General features: G+C 39.9%; 1 protein-coding gene across 15 annotated transcripts in view; it reads right to left on the bottom strand.

The window, feature by feature from the left end:
• Positions 1-18,855, bottom strand: part of SGR2 (shoot gravitropism 2 (SGR2)) — a 135,340-nt gene extending 116,485 nt beyond the window's left edge. For 6 of the 15 annotated variants that reach the window (XR_016099463.1, XM_088945919.1, XM_088945924.1 and 3 more), the window contains exons 1-3: positions 17,823-18,855; positions 12,545-12,645; positions 12,249-12,443 (exon numbers count right to left, since the gene is read on the bottom strand). Coding sequence is in view for 12 of the 15 variants with exons in the window: in XM_088945919.1 (XP_088802045.1) it covers positions 12,249-12,443; positions 12,545-12,645; positions 17,823-18,108 (582 nt within the window). In the remaining 3 variants the exon portion in view is untranslated. The remainder of the gene's footprint in view (positions 1-12,248; positions 12,444-12,544; positions 12,646-17,822) is intronic. The other 9 variants (XR_016099462.1, XM_088945921.1, XM_088945920.1 and 6 more) reach the window with 7 other exon arrangements.
• Positions 18,856-22,439: the final 3,584 nt, after the last annotated feature.

The raw sequence follows: 22,439 nt of genomic DNA, 5'->3' as shown, positions 1-22,439 counted from the left end.
GAAATCCCTAGATAACTAGAGAAATCTCGTTACATGTCCTAGAGACACTTTGAAGATGGCACTTGGGGATGAAAGGGGAGCTCTTTGATTTCTATTAAGGGAGGTTTGTGTTGGACAGAGTTCTGAAACCTCTGGTAGGAACAGTACCTTTCTCTCCTCCCATCCTGTCGAGTCCTATGAAACCTTAGTTTTGGGTTATTGAAGAATAGTTCTTTGCTTGAAATAGCAAGTGTAGCCTAGCAAAACCATAATTTGATTTTTGTTTGCATCCATTCACTAAATGGAGCAAAGTGGAGGAGAAGCCAAATATCCCACAAATTCTGGGTTTGGAGATAGGGAGTCTGTGGAGACTCTGTTAGGGGCAGTGACCACTGTGAAGTTGGATGGAACCAATTATTTAGCTTGGTCTTAGTCAATTAAAATACATCTGTATAGTAGAGTTAAATGGGGGTACATTACTGGAAGCAAGAAGAAACCGGAGAATGATGACCCTACCTATGAAAGGTGGACACAGAAAAACTACACAGTACTGGATCGGTTAGTGAACTCCATGCAGCCATGTATTAGTAAACACTACTTGTGGATGGAAATTGCAAAGGAAGTGTGGGATAGTGTCACGAGGACCTATTCTCAAAAGTTGAATGTTGCCCAGGCCTATAAATTGAAGAATGATGTGAATAATCTAAGACAAGGGAAGAAGCCCTTAGCCATCTACTTCTGCATGCTGAAATCTCTTTGGCAGGAGATTGTTGTTTGGGGTTGTACAAAGGATGCAGAATTTGAGTTCCTCAATGAACTCAACCCAAAGTATGATATTGTGGGGAAGAATGTTTTGGAAAAGGATGAAGTGACTTTGTCTCAAGCTTATTCTATGGTGAGTGGTAAGTAATGAGGAGAACAAAAGACAGATTTAGTTTGTAGAGCCACAAGTTTATCACTATGCTAATGTTGGGATGAAGCCAAAGGTCAACACTAGGAAGAAAGATGTTATCTGTGAGTACTAAGAGAAACCTAAACATACTAAAGACACCGGTTGAAAGTTGCACCCAAAGCTTATACTTGCCAAACTCAAGAAAGAAAATAGTGGAAAAAATGATTGAAAATTGAAAAGGTGGAAATTTAAATGTAGCCACCTCCTCACAGAGTGACTAGGGGCAAAATGGTGAGAAGTCAGTGGGAGAGCAACTTGTAGTTGTTAGGGCTGAATATGAAAAGTATGGTCAAATAATCAGTCATTTGGAGTATACAACATCTATTTCATCAGAGACAGTTCCTTCCTCTACATATTCACACTCAGATATTCGTGCCACTACAAATCATGTTTCTAACTCAGGTACTCATAAAATCCCTTGGATAATTGATTCCGGTGCCTTTAAGCAGCCACCTTGTTACCACCTGAGAGTTCCCTTCAACTAGGAGATGCTCCACCTCAAGTTGGTTAGCAATCTGAATTCCTTGTACTGCAGCTAGTATTTCCGCCCTCATAGAGTCCCCCACTCCCACCGGTCCTGAGAATAAGGAGATGATGTTGCTGTCCTTGTTCCTCAAGACACCCCGAATACCTGATTGCCCAGGGTTACCTTGGCTGCTTCCATCAAAATTTAACTTGATGATACCTTCTAACGGCGGATCCCATTCTGATAAGCATTTGTTCTTCTTTGTAGAAGTATTAGCTATTACTAATCAATTCCTCCACAAATCATCAAAAGAGAAATCATCGAATATCTCCAAGGTTTTCAGCCAATGTATTTGCTCTTGTTAGAATGCAATCCTTCACTTCTTCTAATCTTCTTTCCTTCTCTAAGAAAACTCTTGCATTTCTTTCCTCCCATAGTGTCCATAAGGTTGCTGCCCTAACACATTTCCACATGAACTTGCCTCTTCTAGTGTGCCAAACGAAAAAAGAAGGGTTAAATAACATACCCAAATCAGTGGCAGAGACCACCTCCCTCCAAATAAACTAAGGCTCCAACTCCATAAGTGTGTAGCAAGGGAGCAGGAAATCAGCAAATGGAAACAGTCCTCATTCTGGGCCTTGCACAAGAAACACCAATTCGGGGAGAGACATAGAGAGGGCCTCTTTTTCTGCAAGTTTTCCAAAGTATTGATTTTCCCGTAGTAGACTTGCCAACAGAATACAGCAATTTTTGCAGGGATAGGTCGGGCCCAAATCTCTTTGAAGGGGAACCTTGGGAGATGGGGTTGGAACTGAGGGATTTTTTAAAAGAAGAGCAAGTGAAAACACCTTTAGGAAGGGGAGTCCAGACTCTTTGATCAGAAGAAGTGGGGTCCAAACAAACACTCTAGTAAATGAAGAAGCTCAGCGATACAAATCGACTCACCATCCCTCAAACCCCTATGAAAACCGAAATCCCAGTTTAAAGACAAGGGACTCAACGAGTCTGGAAGAAAATTTGCAATCGACTCATTTTTGTGAAGGGATAGGGAATAAAGTGATGGGAATCGATCTTTGAGGGGTTGATTACCCACCCAAACATCCTCCTAGAACCTAATAACATCACCAAAGCAAGCATCATACCTGATAAAACTGAGGAAGCGAGCAAGAATGCCATGTATAGCTTTCCAAGGTGTAGTGAGTGTAGCTCGACGACATATCCTGGCATCCCAACCATTTCCTGAGCAGCCATGAATACTCAACATCACCTCATGCCATAATCTCTCTCTCTAGGGGCCATTTCCATAACCACTTCCCTAGGAGGGCTACATTCTTCAGCACTATATTCCTTATCCCTAGACCCCCTTCTTCCTTAGGTTTATTAACTATCTCCCATCTAACTAGATGATCCTTCTTCACCTCCCCTGATTCCCATAGAAAGCCCCTCATTATCTTCTCCAGTTTCTTAGCCTCCCTTAGTGGAATCCTGAACACCAATAGGTAGTAGGTTGGAAGGTTGGAAAGTGTAGCCCTAATCAAGGTCACCCTACCCCCTATTGAGATGTAATTCTTTTTCCAAGCTGCCAATCTTTCATCAAATTTTTCCATAATAGGGGTCCAAAAACTGCTTTCTTTAGGATTAGATCCTAAGGGTAGCCCTAAGTAGGTCAAAGGCCAAGGAGAGGTAATGCAGCCTAAGCACTCAGCAATGGAATCAATCTCCCAATCCTCCATATTTACTCCAGCCACACAACTTTTGTCAAAGTTTATCCTCAGATTGGAGGCAAGCTCAAAGGCTCTTATTAACTTCTTAAGTTTGTCCACCTTTCTCAAATCACTCCTTTCGCAGAAAATAACTATATCATTCGCAAACTGAAGGTGAGTTACTGGACAACCTCTCCTCCCTATTCTCCAGCCCTTTATGTGGCCTTCCTCATCTGCTTTGGAGATCATTCTACTAAGGACATCAGCAACAAGTGTAAAAAGGAACAGAGAAAGTGGATCACCTTGTCCTAAACCTCTGTTGGCTAGAAAGAAGTCCTTAACCACTCCATTCACCAAGACTGAATAATGAAAATAACTTAAACATCCACTTATCCAATTACACCATTGTCCCCAAACCCACGTCTTCTTAACACTTCCAACAAGAAATTCCAGTCCACTAAATCATAAGCCTTTTCCAAATCAAATTTGCAAACAAAACCTTTTCTACCAGAACTCTTCATCTCTTCCACACTCTCATTTGCAATGAGGATCTGATCTATGATTTGTCTATCATATACAAAGGCTCTTTGTGCTTGGCTAAAGAGAGAAGGGAGAACTGCTTTTATCCTCCTAGAAAGCACTTTAGCCAAAATCTTGTAGACACTTGTCACCAAGCTTATTGGCCGAAAATCTTTGGGGTGTTTGGCTTCAGTCCTTTTAGGAACTAAAGCTAGAAAAGTGGCATTGATTCCAGGACTTACAATATGTTTATCCTCAAATTCTCTAATGGCTCCAATTAGGTCTTCTTTGACTATATCCCAGCAGTCCTGATAAAATGCCATTGTAAATCCATCTAGGCCCGATGCCTTAGCTCTATCCATAGAAAAGATAGCTTGTTTGATTTCCTCTTCCTCGACCATTCTTTCTAGTCATCCCCCATCTGTCTGGTTCAAGATTGGCCAATCCTCCTCCCCCACTAACAACCGATTCTCCAGGGATCTTTGGAATATTGATTTGAAATGGTCCACAATCCTACTACCAATCTCCTCTTGAGAAGTAACCTCTACTCCATCAATCTCAAGCTTTAGTATCAGGTTTCTCCTTCTTCTCCCATTAGCCATAGAATGAAAAAATTTGGTATTCCCATCCCCCTTCCTTGATCCACTTATGTCTAGACTTTTGTTTCCATGATATCTCCTCCCTCAGCAAAACCTCCTCTAATTCTTTTTTCAATCTCCATCTTTGTTCTCTATCGTGCACATCCATTATCCTTTGAGTTTCTTTTGCATCCAAGTCCTCAATCTGAGCCATTAATCTAGCTTTTGCTTCCTCTACTCTTCCAAATTGATCTCTATTCCACTCTTTTATTTTGTCTCTCAACCTTTTTAATTTTTTATGGAATCTAACCCTGTTCCATTTCACTTCCCTCATCTCTTCATTCCACCATTCCTTAATCTTAGCCAAAAAATCTGGATTTGTTAACCACATATTCTCAAATCTGAATGGTCTAGGTCCATTTCCAAAAGGTTCTTGTCCTACTTCTATGGGGCAGAGATCAGAGGTTAGTCTAGGTAGTGCCTTAGCCACCAATCCTCCCCAATGGCTCTTTGAACCCTTATTAAAGAGAAATCTATCAAGCTTCGAGCAAATTGGGTTTTCTTGGAAGATGGACCAGGTAAAGATTGCTTGTAGTAGAGGAAGTTCTTGTAACTCACAGGAGTTAATGAAATCATTAAACTTCCTCATACTAGTCGTGATGGCCTGTCTGGAATTATTTGATTCAGTTGTGAATCTAATTGCATTAAAATCCCCCCTCCCCCCAAACACCAAGGGCCTTCCCATAAACCTTGAATGCCATGAAGCTCCTCCCATAACTCATTCCTCTCTCTATAATTATTTGGTCCATACACATTTGTTACCACCCATATAAAGCCATCTTCCACCATCCTGAATTTTAAGGATACAGTAAAGTTTCCTATCAGCTCCTCTATTGGTTCTACAAAGTCCTCCCTCCACAATTACTATTCCCCCCGAAGCTCCCCACGAAGGAGCTGAACACCATCTGACCCCTCTTACTTTCTAGATCTCTCTAACCCACCTCCTATCCAGTTCAGCTTTTTTGGTCTCCTGTAGCATCACAATATCAGGTCTTTCTTTCCTATGTAATTCCTTAATCAATCTCCTTTTTCTAGCACTGCCCAAACCCCTCACATTCCAACTGATTATCTTCATTAACCTTCATGAATAAGCCCTAGAACAATATTTCCTTCATTTGGTTGCCTTTTTCCTTTCCCCTCTTCCACTGAATTCGATATCCCCTTCAATGTGCAAAATTAATCTCTCTACTTCAGACTTCTTTTTCCTTCCCTTATTACCCACTGACTTCCTAGATGGCCCTTTACTTCCTGTTTCCTACCCCAAACTGTTTGGGTTAGTATCTGCTTCAGATTTTTTTGGACTCTCCTCTAAAATTTCCTCTTTCTATTTATATTCCTCCAGCAAGGTACAGATCTACTCCCATATCCATTCTAGTTCCTCCTGTTTCCTTACTACCAACCTAATTCCCTCCTCAGTAAGAAATCCCACCTTATCAATCATCATCCCCCCACTGCCGCTTGGTTGGTCTGGTTGAGATTCCAGGATATCTGTCACAAGCTGAGAACCCTTATTAGTATCTAAAAACAAATGGACAGGCTTACCTAAAGGTGGCATAGATGATTGCAAATGGACCGGCTGTTGGGTATCAGTTCTTGGAGACTCAGCCAGACCCATCCCCTTTTTGTTCAGAATACCTGGACTGATAAACATCTGTTCGCCGCTGCTGAGATTTAGGACTCTCTGCCGTCTAATGTTGCCAGTGTCTTGCATGTCCATTTCCTCCTCTGGAAATAAGATTTCCGTGTTTAATCTTACTTCGTCCAAAATATCTTTTGGTTTTTGAAGGTCGATACTTCCCAGACTCATCGTTCCTCCATATTCTGAGTCCGAATCAGAGAGCTCTTCATCTCCTATCAGTCTGTCTGAATATGAGTCAAGTGACTCGCTTCGCTTCACACACATTGGATTGCGGCGGTCCTGTGCGGAGGTACTCGTCTTCTGTGTCGAAGGGATCCACTATAACGAACTGGGAGGTCTCGCTGAACTGTTCATTGACCTGTGCGAGCTCGAGGAAGACGATGGTAGACCTTGTTAATTGTCTACCCGAGGTCCTTCCCCTATCACATGCCCCTTTAAGACGTCATGCGCATACTTGATTCCTGGGCCAGTTATTTTTAGCCCACTTAACTTTTTGGGCCTGTTGGGCCCAGGAAGAAGATTAGAATTAGGATTTGGGCCTGCTGGGTGAACCACCAAGCCACTTCCTGGCAAAACACCCACCTGACCCGATGGTTTACCTTCCTCCAGCTGTACTGTATCCAGATCCTTTCCTTCATTTGAAACACTCAAAATATTTTGGTTGGCGCCACAAGCAGCTACCTGAGCATAGGTTCTATTGGTTGTCAAACCTTTGCCTTGTGTCACACGCCTCCTAAGAGTCTCCTGGCCCAAATCTTTTGGACTACCTAAAGGTAGAGTTTCCATTTCAGTGAAACTTCCTTGTCTCTTTCTTCCAACCAACTTCAAGCTGCCATGTAGCTCCATTTCCTCCACCTTCTCATCTTCCTCCTTCCTTGCCTCCCTCCAAAGGTTAGCTTCAGTGGAGGATACTAACCAAAGTGGTAAAAACAGTTCATTCACCATTACAGTCACCTTCCTCAGTATATCTTCTGGTTTAACTCCACCCGGTAGAATGGCTGCACTACGTAGATCTCCCCAGAAGACACCAACAAGGCGAGCTCCATACAGCAAAGCAATTGATTTTGTAGTTTCTTGATTCCAAAGATGGAAAGGCAACCCAATCACTTGGACAGTAACATTGTCTTCCACTGAGAACACTTTCGAATTTGAAGAGACGGACCAATTATAGACTGAAAAGGTCCCCAGAACATATTGGATACAACATGCTCTAACATTTACCTGGTTTTCAAGAGGGTCCAATACTATTTTAACAGAATTGAACGGAGTTAAAATGAAGGTGCATCTTAGCAACAGTTTGAGTTTCAGTAGTTCTGCAACTTTCCACCAATCCTCCAGCTTCAACCACTAGTGTTCTTTCCCATTTTCCTGCTGTTCCATCTGCTATCCAGGAAGGATCCCTCCTACTGTTTGCCATGGATAAAAATTTCTTTTCTGGTACCTCTTCCTTATACCTGATCTGTCTTCTAGTTTCTGGTCTTTGTTCCCTTTCATCAATTTCCGATAGTTCTTTCTGTTCCTTTCTATTTAGGAATTTTGTAAGTATCCCAGCTATCTTTATCCATCTTTCGCCATTCTTCCCTTGAGGGAAGCAAACCATCTGCTTCCTTCCTTTAGAAAAAAATTCAGTGAGGAATATGAATGCACCCTTTGCATTCCCCTTGTTCTCCATCACATATCTCCTACCTGACTCTGAGGACTTTTCTTTCCACTTTATCTGTTTCCCTTTAGTTGTTGCATCAGAGACATATTCCTTCACCCAGATAATCATGTCTGAGCCTTCCACAAGAACCGTAGCCCTCTTCTATTCTCTTATTTTCAGTCCCATTCTTCCTTTGATCCAAATTTCTTCAAAGAAACTCTTTGGCTTCTACCCTCAAAGCTGTCCGCCATTTTGCTTTCTCCACAAAGCCCCCTTCCACTAAGCCTCTATCCATGGTGTTATGGATTCTCTTTGGCCCAACAACTAAGTTTCTCCCAGACTTCCTAATACACTTCCATTTTACCTTGTCTTCCTAATACACTTCCATTTTCTATTCCTTTGCATGTATATAGGTGCATCTATAAAATTTACATTTTGGGTCCACATTGATCAAAATCTTTTCAATTAGTAATTTAACTAAATCCATGAATTATTGTAATGTGAGTTTTTATCCTTCATATTGTGTATTTGTGTCTTTTAAGACATGAAATCTCAAAAGGTGATCGGAGTGGCCATGAGGCGAATGAGATATATCTGTTAGACATATCTGAGCAGAGCCAAGTACAACCTTAGAGAACTACTTTTGTTTCAGAGTCCACTAGTCGTGTTATGTTGTGTCATTATCGTTTGGGTCATTCGTCCTTTTCTTCATTGACTCAATTGTTTCCAGAACTATTTAAAGGAATAAGTTTGTCAAGTCTACATTGTGAGTCTTGTGAGTTCTCAAAGCATTGTAAGAACACTTGTCCTACAAGCAATAAAAGATTGACTATTCCTTTTAATACTATTCACTTTGATGTGTGGGGGCTTTACCATTTTACCTTGTATGGGTGGCTACAAATATTTTATCCTGTTTATTGATGATTTTTCAAGATATACCTGGATCTACCTTATGCGCTCTCATGCTGAAGTACCTGAACTTGTGCAACAATTCCATAAATATATCTCACTCAGTTTGATACCCGCATCAAGATATTCCAATCAGACAATACTAAGGAATATTTTGTAAGGACCTTACTTCCTATCTTGAAAAGTTTAGGGTAGTTCATCAGAGTTCTTGTGCATGTACTCCATAGAAAAATGTAGTAGCAAAGAGAAAAATTAAACATAATGTGGAAGTTGCAAGGAGGTATACTTTTTGCTATCCATGTTCTTATGAAATTTTGGGGGGATGCAGTTTTAACAGCCACTTATCTTATTAATTGTATCCCTTCCCAAGTCTTGGGGTTAAAGTCTCCTTTTGGTGTCCTCTTTCCCAGTGTTGAGGTCTTCTCCATTCTTCTGCATGTCTTTGGTCGCACTTGCTATGTCCACATTCCAAGCTCCAAGAGACATAAGTTTGAACCCAAGGCTCAGAAGTGTATCTTTCTTGGTTATGCCTCTACATAAAAAGGGTACTGTTGTTTTGATTCCATTACAAGTTTGCCTAGAATAAAATAGACCTATTCACCCCTTGCTTAGCCAAAGCATCCACCACCCCATTTGCTTATCTCCCCACCCATTGAATCCTCAAAGTCATATTCCTGGTTAGACATGTGAATTTTTTTCATTTCATTCCGGTAGCAAGTCCACCTAAAGTAAAGTAAATTATCAAGGGTGAGAGAGGATCACTTTAAGTGGAAAGAAGTCTCTTACTATTAGGGTGAAAAGAAAGGGTGAGAGAGGATCACCTTGCCTTAAGCCCCGACGAGCTGAAAAGAAGTCTCTAACAATCCCATTAACCAAAATGGAATAGTCGCAAGACTTAACACAACCTAAAATCCATTTGCATCATCTCTCCCCAAACCCACAATTTTTCATCACCTCAATAAGGAAGGTCCAATCCATTCTCCAAGTCCAGCTTGCACAAAACTCTTCCTCCTTGATCTTTTCATATCCTCGACACATTCATTAGCAACTAGAATCTGATCAACTATCTACCTCCCCTCAATGAAAGCCCCTTGATTTTGAGTGATTACAGATGGGAGAACTAATTTTAATCTCAACAAGAGAACCTTGGCTAAGATCTTGTAGATGCTGGTTACTAGGTTGATTAATCTAAAGTCCTTTGGATGACTAGCATCGGTTCTCTTTGGAATAAGAGCTAGAAAGGTTGCATTCACCCCAGGGCTAATTATATGCTTTTCTACAAATCCATTGAAGACCTCAATTAAGTCAGCTTTCACGATATCCCAACAATCTTGGTAAAAAGCCAAAGGTAAACCCATCTAGTTCGGGGGCTTTAGATTTGTCCATGAAGAAATTTGCCTTCTAAATTTCCTCTTCTTCAAAATTCCTTTCCAACCAACTTGTTACCTTAGTCTCCACACAAGGCCACTCAATTCCCACCACACCCGTTCTCTCATTCAAAGGCCTCCTAAAAATTGATTTGAAATGGTCCACAAAGATCTTAGCAATTTCCTCCCAATTGGTTGTCTCCTGCCATTCTATCTCTAAGCTAGCCACATAATTTTTCCTCCTCCCATTCGCCAAGGCAAGAAAGAATTTTGTATTACCATCCCCTTCTTTAATCCACTTGCATCTAGACTTTTGCCTCCAACAAATCTCTTCCCTTTAAAGCATTTCTTTCACCTCTTTCTTAACCCTACATCTTAAAGCTCTTTCCTCCTCTAATTTTGACAAGAGAGTGATCTTTTGTTCCTCAACTCCTCCAAACTGCCCCATATTCCATTCCTTAACTCTCTCTCTCTCTCTCTCTCTCTCTCTCTCTCTCTCTCTCTCTCTCTCTCTCTCTCTCAATACCTTTAATTTTTTGTGAAATCACACCCTTTTTAATTTTTTGTGAAATTGCTCCTCTAATTTTGACAAGAGAGTGATATTTTGTTCCTCTACTCTTCCAAACTGCTCCATATTACATTCCTCAATTCTCTCTCTCTCTGAATATCTTTAATTTATTGTGAAATCGCACCCCTTTTGATTCCACTCCTCTTAACTCCTCCTTCCACCAAACCTCTACATTTTCTCACAGTCTAGATGTGTAAGCCACATGTTTTCAAATCTAAACGGGGTAGGACCATTTGCAAAGGTTTCCGAGCCCAACTTAATAGGGAAGTGATCCGAGGTGACCCTAGGTAAAGCTATCAACACCAAGTTTCCTATATGGGATTCCCAAAGTTCATTAAAGAGGAATTTGTCTAATTTTGAGCATCGAGGTACTTCATGAAAATTTGACCAAGTGAATCGGGCTTGCAAGTTGCAACAAGGGGATTTCTTTTAGCTCACAAGTCTCTATAAAATCATTGAATCTCCTTGTACTAGTGGTGACCTGTTGGTTGGGGTTGTTTGTTTCATTCAAGAATCTCACAACATTAAAATCCCCTACCACACACCATGGCCCATCCCATAAACCCCTAGTAGCATAGAATTCCTCCCACATTTCATATCTTTCCCGGTATCTATTTGGACCATAAACATTGGTGAGTACCCATATAAAACCATCCTTGATGTTTTCAAATTTTATTGATATCGAGAATCTCCCTATCAATTCCTCCATCGACTTAACCACATCGTCCTTCCACATTAATCCATCAGCTTTATGGATGGTTGAGATCAACCATCTCTTTCTTCACGAACAGCTTCCATCCCAAGTTTTTTTTGCCTTCTGGGATGCAAATTAATTGTTTTTTGTTGAAGCCAAATAATTCAGACACCACTACAAACCACCTCTTCTGACTACGTCTCAATTCAACTTGATACCTTCTTCTTGGTAATTCCAAAGATCTCTTCCAACCCTCTATCTTAATAGCATAGAGTGCCCCATCCATAAAGCCTTTCAGCCACTGAGTTGCTTTCCAATCAAACTAATGGTTGCTCTTCCTTCTCTGGTTTTCAACGATATCTATCCCTTACTTTTGCCTTATAACAACAGTAGCTTCTTTCCTTCAATCTTCAGATCTTCTCTGCATCTCGTAGCAGGATGGAAGGTTCGCTCTTCTCCTCACTCTTATCTTTGGATATTAAATGGAAATGCATTTAGCTGAACTTGACCAGCTAGACAACCTGAAAAGAAAGGAAGCATTCAGCCCAGGTTTCAGAAAAAATTGCAGCAGGACTCTACACATCATGACCCAATTTAATGAGACCAGATGCAACAATGGGGAAATATCCTACCCTACAAAGCTAGCTAATACCTAATAAACCAAGAAGAGAGAGGATGGGAGCAATTGACTGCCAAGGAATACCAACGGAAAACGTTCTTGCAGAGCCCACACCCCAGCTATTTTCATTGAGACCCTAGTTGCTTCTAACAATATAGTGCCAACAGCTCTTAGACTCCATAGGAAAGTCCGTAACCATTTATAAGCAATGCTATGCTTTTGTCTGTCACTCACAATTCATAATAGAAGACACTGTCTTTTGGCTTGTAAGTTCATCCTCCTTAATTTTACCAGCTTTATTGTATTGTCATTTCTTATTTTCCTTAGTTTACATTAGTTAACAATTTTTATTAACAACTATAAATATTTAAACTAAAGAAGGAAAGAATAGGTATCAAACACATATATATGACTCATAGTTAAACAATATGAAGAAACAAGAATTGGAGGGTACCTGAAAAACTTAGTAGCCTGTATGATACTGTCAACTTGGCAATGATAAATCTCATAAAGATGATAAGAAGTAGGAAAACATGCAAGAGGGTGGAAATACCTCGTAAAGACCTCCCTTTACAGGGACACCAACTCTCTCCTCTTCAATTGGATATAACTGGGTTGACGGACCACTATCAGAAGAGCATGATTTAGGCTGCACTTTTGATTTGTTGGAACCAAGGATTTTTCTGCTAGGACCTTCACTACATTCTGCATACTCTCTCCACCAACTTGATAACAACTCTTCTTCTCTCTGCAGAAGTGCAATAAAAGTTGCTATAAATAGGTTAAGATTTTCATAGAAGGAAAAGACTAGCTAAACCACTCACCACTTACAAGGCTAAATACACTGACCTGCAAGAAAGAAGCCTCCAGTGCAAGAGAATCCCTCATGCTAAATCGAAAATACTCACTCTTTCCCACTATTTCTGTTTGAGGGACTGATGCTGCTAGTTCTGTAAAAGTACAAATTTGGGAAACCATCATCAAAATGTATGGATGTAGGTCATATCAGTCAACACTCAACAGTATTCATAAAGTAACATTTTTTTGGTAATAGAAATAAAATTTATTAAAAAAAAAAACAGAGTACAAAAGGGGAGTGACCACAAGTCACTCAAGAGAGAAAAGAAAACAAACTCCAACTCTCAAACAAGAAGCCAAACCAGCTGAGCCTCAACAAAATCACCAAAACTGAGCATAGATGTCAATCATGCCAAGCTTGCCAGTATCATGCTGAAGTTTAGCCTTGGGAATGCCCTTGGTGAGGAAATCTGCTAACTGTCCTTCAGAGGTGATGAAAAGTAGACACACTTCTCCAAAAGCCATTCTTTCTCGAAAGAAGTGTCTGTCAACTTCAATATGCTTAGTTCTGTCATGTTGCACTGGGTTGTGAGCAATGTTGATGGCGGCCTGATTATCACAGTATAACATCATTGGCTTATCATGCTCAATACCCAGTTCCTCCATCAAAGATTTAAGCCACAATAGTTCAGAAACTCCAGGAGCCATGGCTCTGTATTCTGCTTCGGCTGAAGATCAAGCAACAATTGATTGTTTCTTGCTTCTCCAAGAGACAATATTGTAGGCTTCAAATTTCATATGGCCATGCTTGGCAAATAGAATTCCCTTTTCAGGGGAGCCCTTCAAATAACACAGAATCCGCTCTGTTGCTGCCATATGAGTATCCCTGTGAGCATGCATGAATTTACTGATGCAACTGACAACGTATGCAATGTCTGGCCGAGTCATGCATAGATAAAGAAGTTTTCCAAGTAGTCTCTGGAAGACTCCCTTATCTTCTAACAATATTCCATCTGAAGCAGAGAGTTTATAGCTCATATTGATAGGAGTAGCAACTGGTCTAGTACCCATCTTCCCTATTTCAGAGAGCAAATCAAAAACATACTTCCTCTGAGAGATAAGGATCCCATCCTTGGATCTAGCAACTTCTATGCCAAGAAAGTATCTCAATTCCCCTAGATCTTTGATCTCAAACTCTGTATGAAGGAAAGATTTGAGATCATTGATTCCTGAGACATCATTATCAATCACAACAATATCATCAACATACACAATCAGGTAAATGGCCAAGGATCCTCTCCTCTTCACAAAGAGAGTATGATCAGATTATGTCTGTACATAGCCAAAGCTAATAAGGGCAGCTCTAAACCTTTCAAACCATGCTCTAGGGGACTGTTTTAGTCCATAAAGAGATTTCTTCAGCCTGCATACCTTTCCTTTCATATCTGTTTCATACATCCCTGGAGGAAGAGACATATAGACCTCCTTATGTAATTCTCCATTCAGAAATGCATTCTTTACATCCAGTTGATAAAGTGGTCAGTCCGAGTGTGTAGCCAAAGATAGTAAAACTCTCATAGAAGTCATCTTGGCAACAAGGGCAAAGGTTTCCAGATAATCAATCTCATATGTCTGTGTATAACCTTTTGCAACCAGCCTAACCTTGTACCTTTCAATGGTGCCATCAGCATGATATTTGATAGTAAAAACCCACTTACAGCCTACTGGATCCTTCCCTTCAGGCAAATCAACCACTTCCTAAGTGTCATTCTTGTGTAGGGCATCAATTTTTGTTCTCATAGCACCCTTCCATTCTGGAATAATAAGAGCTTCTGACACAGACCTGGGAATTGGATTAAAGGCAACAAAAGAAAGGTAGGCAAAATGTGAAAGAGAGAGCAAACTATAAAAAAGGTGTTTGGAAATGCAATGTGCAGTACACTTCCTTTTTCCTTTCCTAATAGCAATGGAGATATTAAGGTCTGGGAAGGGTGGCTCCAAAGGGGCTATAATAGTACCTGTTGTCTCATCTATAACTGGAGTGCATGAGGCTCATGTGTTGTAGGGGAAACAACCTGATCATTTCTGGTTCTTTGTCGTTGATACAACCTGGGATTAAAAAGAGGGCGAGGAGGTAAAGGAGGAGGAATAAGAACACTGGAATGAGAGTGAAGTAACCGATCCTCCCTTGATTCATTTGAAGGAGGAAGAGACTCGGCAAAAGACTCAACGGGGACAAGAAATGATTCATTTGAAGGAAGAGTACACATGTGACAAATCCTCCCCCTTTGGACAATGTCTATCCAGAGAAGAACCATAAAATGAAGAAAGCTCATCAAAGGTGACATCCATTGAGACATGCCAGTCTTCGGATCAAAACAACAGTAACCCTTCTGTGTGGGGGAATAACCAAGGAAAATACACTTGTGGGCTTTTGATTCAAACTTATGTCTTTGGACACTTGGGATATGTACATAATAGGTGCATCCAAAGACACGAAGAGGAATAGGAAAAAGATCATTGTCCGGATGGAGACTGAAGGGAGACTTAAACCCAAAAACCCTGGATGGCATACGGTTTATAAAGTAGGTAGCAGTGAGAACAGCATCACCCCAAAACTTTGTAGAGACATGTGAGGCAAATAGAATAGTTCTTGCAACTTCAACAATATGTCTATTTTTAATTTCAGCAACTCCATTCTGTTCTGGGGTCCTAACACAGAAGCTTTGATGAATAACCCCTAAATCAGTGAGATAGCAAGTCAGGTTTTTTTCAAAATATTCTTTTGCATTGTCGGATCTGAAAATTTTAATCCTAGTATCAAACTGGGTTAGGACAAATTCATGGAATTGCCTCATAAGTCTGGGAACTTCATCACGGGACTTCATCAAAAATATCCAAGTGAACCGAGAAAAGTCATCAATGAACAAAACAAAATATTTGTAGCCACCCATAGAGGGTAAGTGGTAGGGCCCCCACACATCAGAGTGCACAATATAAAAAGGAGAAGAAGATCTTTTATTACCCAGAGAATAACTGTTTCTACAATGTTTTGATAGTTCACAAGACTCACAATGAAGATTAGACAAACTAATTCCCTTAAACAGTTTTGGGAATAAATGACTTAATGCAGAAAAAGAAAGATGACCCAAACGAAAATGACATAACATGACTCGACTGATGGACTCTGTAGATGTAGACCCAAAAGCAGATTTTCCAGGTTGTTCATGGCATTGTCCAGGAGTATCCAACAAATATATTCCATTCGCCTCACGGCCACTCCCAATCACCTTCTGAGACTCCAGATCTTGAAAAACACAGTAGGAAGGGAAGAAGGTTACACAATAGTTTAATGACTTAGTTAGGCTACTTACAGATAACAAGTTTGTATTTAGTCTAGGTACATGAAGAGTAGAAGGAAGAACCAAGGAGTATGTAGCCTTGATGGTTCCCTTGCCGGAGATAGGGGCAAGAGAGCCATCAGCTAGGGTGATTTTGTCATGTTCAGGAAGTAAATCATATGAAACAAACAAAGTAGAAAGGCTGGTCATATGATCAGAAGCACCAAAATCAATAATCCAAGGGATCCTACGATTACCTTAAATGGTTGCATGATTGGCAGAAGCCTGTATACCTGAATGAGCAAATGCAGAAGAGATTGAATTTTTCGAAGGGTTGGAAGAAGATGTCACACCCTCTATGTGACTGATTATCCTCCCAAACTTCTCATATTTTGCCTTCATAGTTGCTAACTACACACTAGTCGTCATCTCTTCAGTTTGGTATCTATCACTATCTGGACCAGCAGCAACATTAGCACTCCCTGCCTTTTTATTATCAGACTTCTTCTGAAACCTAAGTGGTAGGAGCTCAGGATGCAATTTCCAGCACTTGTCTTTAGTGTGTTTTGGCTTTTTACAATACTCACAGATAATCTCTTTCTTCCCTGAGCTACTTGGAGTCCCTGCAACCCCCTTGGGTTTCACTCCCATATTAGCAGTGTGATCATTTAGACCAACCCCTTGGACCTGGACAAGTCTTCTGCTTTCTTCACTACTTACCAAGGCATATGCTTGAGATAGTGAGACACTACCCTTGGATAAAATATTTTGCTTTGTAATGTCATACTCTGGATTAAGCCCTGTCAATAACTCACACACCCTGTTTCTCTCAACCAGTTTTCTATAGGTCTCAGCATCATTAGTGGTGTCCCAGGTTACAGCTTCTATCAAATCTATTTCTTGCCATAAAGACTTCAGTGCTGAGAAGTATACATCTAATGGCTTCTCCCCATGTCTCAAATTCTTCACATCTCTTCTCAACTTGTAAACCCTAGCCACATTTAATTTTTGGGAATAGGTTTCAGCAACACTATCCCAAATTTCCTTTGCTGAATTCATCCACAAATAGTGCTGACTAATCTGTGGTTGCATTGAGTTCACAAGCCACCCAATAACAGTATAATTTTCTTGCATCCACTTTTCATATGATGGATCATCTTCCGGAGGAGCCTTTTTGCTCTCGGAGATAAAACCCCACTTGCCTCTACTACAAATATGAATCTTTACTAATTGTGACCAAGCCAGATAATTAGTTCCATCCAGCTTGACTACGGTCACAGCCAATAGAGAGTCTATAGAGGCTCCCAGAACCTGTCCGGATTCAGCAACATGCTTGTTTTCAAAGTCTGAGGAGTTCATCTTCTTAAATACTTCAAAAATGACTTCAAACAACTTCGACGAAACACCAAATGAAGACAGAACAAAAACTGTGTTGTGAGCCAACCTCTATGTAGTTGTACCAGTAATCTGCGTCACACCCGGAAGCTAGGAGAAACGGAGAGAATTTAGTCCCTCCTTGTAGACTTCACAGAACACCAATCCACTTGATTCGATCTTCAAGAAGGAAAATGAGAAAGCCTTCAGTCACTGAGCGCCCAGGTCAAACTCCCTGTGGGGCCCACAATCAGATTTCTCTAGAAAGTTGGGGTTTCGGGCAACACACTTGAATCTATCAAAGGGGATGACAAAACCAGTCCTCTTCTCTCCAAAAACCACTAACAACTGGGCTGAAATAGGTGTCTTTAACTATTCATACGATTCAGTTCCCCAACACATTGGTAACATATCATATAGGGATTAAATATCTACATCATAAGATCTAAAAAAGAACATGTAACTAGATGTTGTTTAAGAGCAAGAGCGTAGAATACAGCCTTCTCTCTATCATATTTCTTTTAACATCAAAGTTCAACAAGATAAAAATGGAGCAAAGAGTCACCACTTCTATTTTAATTAGAATTGTATATTTTCATGTCACCTGAACTCACCATTCTCTGCCAAAGGAACCTTGCAGAAATACCACCGAACGTCTTCTCCATCAGAAGGACTCTTAGTTTGTGCAAGATACTTCTGTCTACCTTTGCATTGTTCAATAACATCCTCCAGTCGTGCGATGTTCGAAGGAGTATTCTTCAGTAAATCAGGCGATGTTTCTTGGATCCCGCATGAAGACATTCCTTCTAACACTGATACTGTAGCTTCCCCCTCGCATTCTCTGCCAACTTCGTCACTTCCAGAGTCATAAACTCTACAACTTGCCTCGGAATTCGCCATGCAGATGATTCGGAAGCAACTCTATGAATAAATGGAGAAAATCATGAGCTTCAATTGAACTTCCGATTAATCATTCGATGGGATCAGCAGAAGTTCGCAAACCTTCTCAACTACGAGCACACATCTGTCGGAGTAGTACTCAAACAAAACTACAAAAGCAAGTTCGCGACCCCAAATTCAATTTAAACTCATGGAATTTCGGAAACCCCAGACTGGAGCAGATACCAAAAGAGCAACCCAAAGAGATTTCTGTAAAAACAGCGGAAACTACTTGATGGGTACCCTCCGAAATGAAGAGAAAACTGAAATGCAAAATTCCGGTCAAAAGGTTCGAAGAGTTTACCCTAAGAGGAAGAAAACATTTAAGATCAATCTAAAAGGTGATGCATAAATTCGATGAGCAAAAACCTTGGGATACCCTTTGAATTAAGCAAAAGATCAACTGAAAATCCTTAAACTCGACGTAGTCTGTGTAATTTGTATGATTCGTGAAGCAATGCAACTATGCCGAGAACTATGGAATTAGGGGCGGTGTTGAATGTCTGGTATACCAACCAGGCAACCAAGCAACAGGGAAACTGCGATTGTGTTCTGTTTCAAGCAAAACTGCTTAGCTTGCCAGCCGTTGTTCAGCTTGTGAGTTTTGACACGTAGAAACTGAAAACAGCCGCATGTACACAGTTCGGATCGTCTGCATTTGGACTTGAAAAGGAATATTACCTCGAGTCCCATAACTCCATACCAAACGGCGTTACATCAAGAGGTGGCCGCGTTCTGTGCACCCGTGGGTGCACTGAACGCGTGAACCTGCCAATCAAATAAAGAAACGTCGATGGGGCTGGACGTATCCGGTCGACCGGACGTACCCGTTACCTGGACGTATCCGGTCGAACCGGATGCAAAAATTCATCCCGTTTCAAGTCCGTTCCTCCCTGGAATTCATGTCCTCCGTTCCTCTTCCTCTTCGACCCCACTTTTCTCAGCCACCTCTGATCCTATCTTATGGGCATCAAAACCCTCCAAAGCTCAAATTCATCTCGTTTCAAGTCTGCAAGTTCTCCTCACTCAGCCTCAAGGGGTTTCCAGCTTTCGTTTCTTCATTGTCTTCAAATCCGTCGGATTGGGATAGAGAAGAAATAAGATGTCTCAGAGAAGAGCAACGATGCATCCGTGAAGAATCACCGAAGCTGGAAGCACTCCTCCAAAAAATCTCTTAGTTGAAACTGCGATTTCAACCCTAGAATGCCAAAATTCTCTGCAAGGAACTTCAATGTCTCCAAGAATGCCAGAATTCTCTGCAATGCATGTCTGCGATGAAGAACAAGAATGTATTTCGCACACATTCAAGCTCTAGAAGAGATGCACTCAAGCCCTAGAAGGCTTCAATGTCTCTAACCAGCCTTTGCGGTGTCTCCAACATGGTTTTCAAAACTGGACCAGAATGGGTGGTCGGATCAGAAAAACTAGTAACGATCAGCCCCAAGTCTGGTTATACAATAAACTGGAAATTCTTTAAAAACGATGAAAAAGTAAGAAAATCGCTGACCCAGGGGGTTGGACTGCTAAAACCGTTCGATCCGGGCAGCAATTCGTGGGTTATCCTTTTTATTTACACTGTTTTAAATAAAATAAAATAAAATGACTTCAATATCCTCATCGCAAATCGAATATTTAGGCCCTTTAGGGTTAGAACCCCCATTTTCGTTCAAACCTTTCATGTTCCCTCCTCTCAGCCCTCACACCCAACCAACCATCTGCGACGACCAGCATCTCTGGCATCCGACAACGACACACACCGACTGACAACGATTAACAGCAACCGGCAATGACGAGTTTACAATGGTGCCCAGCGTATTTTGCAGCATTTCCAGGCTCCAGGAGTAGTATTTGCGGGAAGTGAGTTTGCAGCGGCGGGTAGGGGTGAGCATTCAATTTATTTGGTTAAAAACCAAACCGAATAAACCAAACTTTTAAATACCAAATTAAAAAAAAAAATTAAAACCAAAACCAAAATTTTTAGTTCGGATTTCGGTTAAAATCGAATTTTAATAATATATACTCTATTATATATATTATAATATATATTATATATTATAAAATATATATTATGAATCAAATTTTAGTATAGTATATATTAATATATAATATATTATATATTATATGTTACATATTATATATTATTATATTACATATAATAATAAAAAGTTTGCTAATTCGGTTAACCAAAATTCTAATTACAAAAACCGAAACCAAAAACCAAATAGCCAAAAACTAAAAGAACTGAACCGATTTAACCAAAAACCGAAAAAGCCAAACCAAAAAACCGAAACCAAAATTTTTGGTTTGATTATTCGGTTTTAATCGAATAATGCTCACCCCTAGCGGTGGGCGGCGAGTTTACAGTGGCTATCTGACGAGTTTGCAACGATGGGCGGGGAGTTTGTACTGGCAGTAACACCACCATTGGTGATTCTACAAGTTGCAGCAGCACTTACAGCGGCAACTTGCCTGCAACCAAGCCCGAGCCCACTGGCAGCGAGCCCACTGTCACACCACCATTACCAGTAGTGAAACCGTGAAGGACCTGAAGGTATACATTTTTTTTCTGAATTTTTTTGTGAGTTTAATTGATTCTTTGAATTTTTTGCTTAATTCTTTGTTTAATTAATCTTATTTAATTTTTTTTTCTGAATTCTTTGCTTAATTAATTATAGAGGTTCACATACTCACATTGGCTTGATTAATTTTGTTTTATTAATTTTTTTTCAATTCCTTGCTTATTTTCTATGTGAATGATGATGCTGATCAGACGATGTCAAAGAATGATAAAATATTAAAATCTATTTTTTTGGATTTTTTTATTTTTTGCAAACATATGGTTTTTGTATTTTCTACAAACTCAATGTGGTAAAATTGCTGAAAGTTTTGCATAATTTTCATATGCAGATTTTGCTTAATTTTCATATGATGATCAGATGCTGAAAGTTCTGCTTAATTTTCTACAAGCAATTAACTCACATTTCTAATTGAGTGATTTTACATTTTGGTTAATTATTTGCTCAATTAATTTTTGCTTGTATGGAGTGATTTTACATTTTGAATGGTTCTTTTAGTCAACGAATGTGCTATTCTAAATTTTAAATTTTATATTTTATGTTTGTATGAAGGGATTTATTTTTGAGTTGGGTTTCTTTGGTTGAATTAAGATGATGGAATCCCAAAGTCCAAATACTAATACATCTGATCTAGCTCCATCACAAGAGTCAATTTCATCAAATGCTAGGGCAAAAACTAATTCTACTTGGGAGCATGTTTCCCTTAAAGTTGACCCTCTTAATGGATCAAAGTCAATAGCATGTCTTTATTGTCAAAAGACTTTTAAAGGGGGAGGGATTAATAGGATGAAACAACATCTTGCCCAAAGAAAATGTGATATTGCAATTTGTCGTAAAGTACCCTATGATGTAAGATACACAATGGAACAATCGTTGAATGAAATCAATGAAAAAAAAAGAAGTGAAAAGCAGGAAATGAATTTTGTTGACACTAGAGCACAGTGTGGAAGGAATGATAATGATGATGATGTTGAGATTAGAGAAATAGATCCACCTAGTACACATGATACTTATCAAGGGGAAAAACCAACTATTTCATCGGGAAAAGGGAAAGCATCTTCAAGGCTAATAACTAGCCATTTTACTCCACGGACTACTCCAGGTGCACAACCTGGTATTAAAAGTGTATTGGCATCTAAGGGAGCAATTAATCATGTGGACCTTTTTGTTATGAAGTGGTTGTATGATGCTTGTATTCCCTTGAATGCTTTGCGTTTAAGATATTCACTTGCTACTATTGGTTCAGGGTACAAAGTTCATTCATATCATAATTGTAGGACCAATTTGTTAAAGGATTTAGTTCAAAGGGTGCAAATGTCAGTTGATAATCTTCGTAAGGATTGAGCTACATATGGTTGCACTATAATGGTTTATGGTTGGACAGATACACGTAGTCGGACATTGATTAATTTTTTAGTATATTGTCCTACAGGAACTGCATTTATGAAGTATGTAGATGCTTCTGAAATAGTCAAGAGTTGAGAGAATTTTTTCATTTGTTTAAGAAAGTTATTGATTGGGTAAAATAAAAAAAATGTTGTTTAGGTGGCCACTAATAATGCTGCAAATTATGTAGCTGTAAGAAGATTGTTGGAAGCAGAATTTCCATAGATATATTGGTCACATTGTGCAACACATTGTCTAAATTTTATGTTAAAGATAATTGGGGAAATGGATTATGTTGCAAATGTGATTTAACGTGCATCCAAAATTACC

This window comes from Nelumbo lutea, chromosome 5 (assembly GCF_056320005.1).
Source record: "Nelumbo lutea isolate HS-2025 chromosome 5, American lotus-T2T, whole genome shotgun sequence".
Taxonomy (NCBI): Eukaryota; Viridiplantae; Streptophyta; class Magnoliopsida; order Proteales; family Nelumbonaceae; genus Nelumbo; species Nelumbo lutea.
Note: the sequence above shows the minus strand (reverse complement) of the source record. Positions and strands in the feature narration are given on the sequence as shown.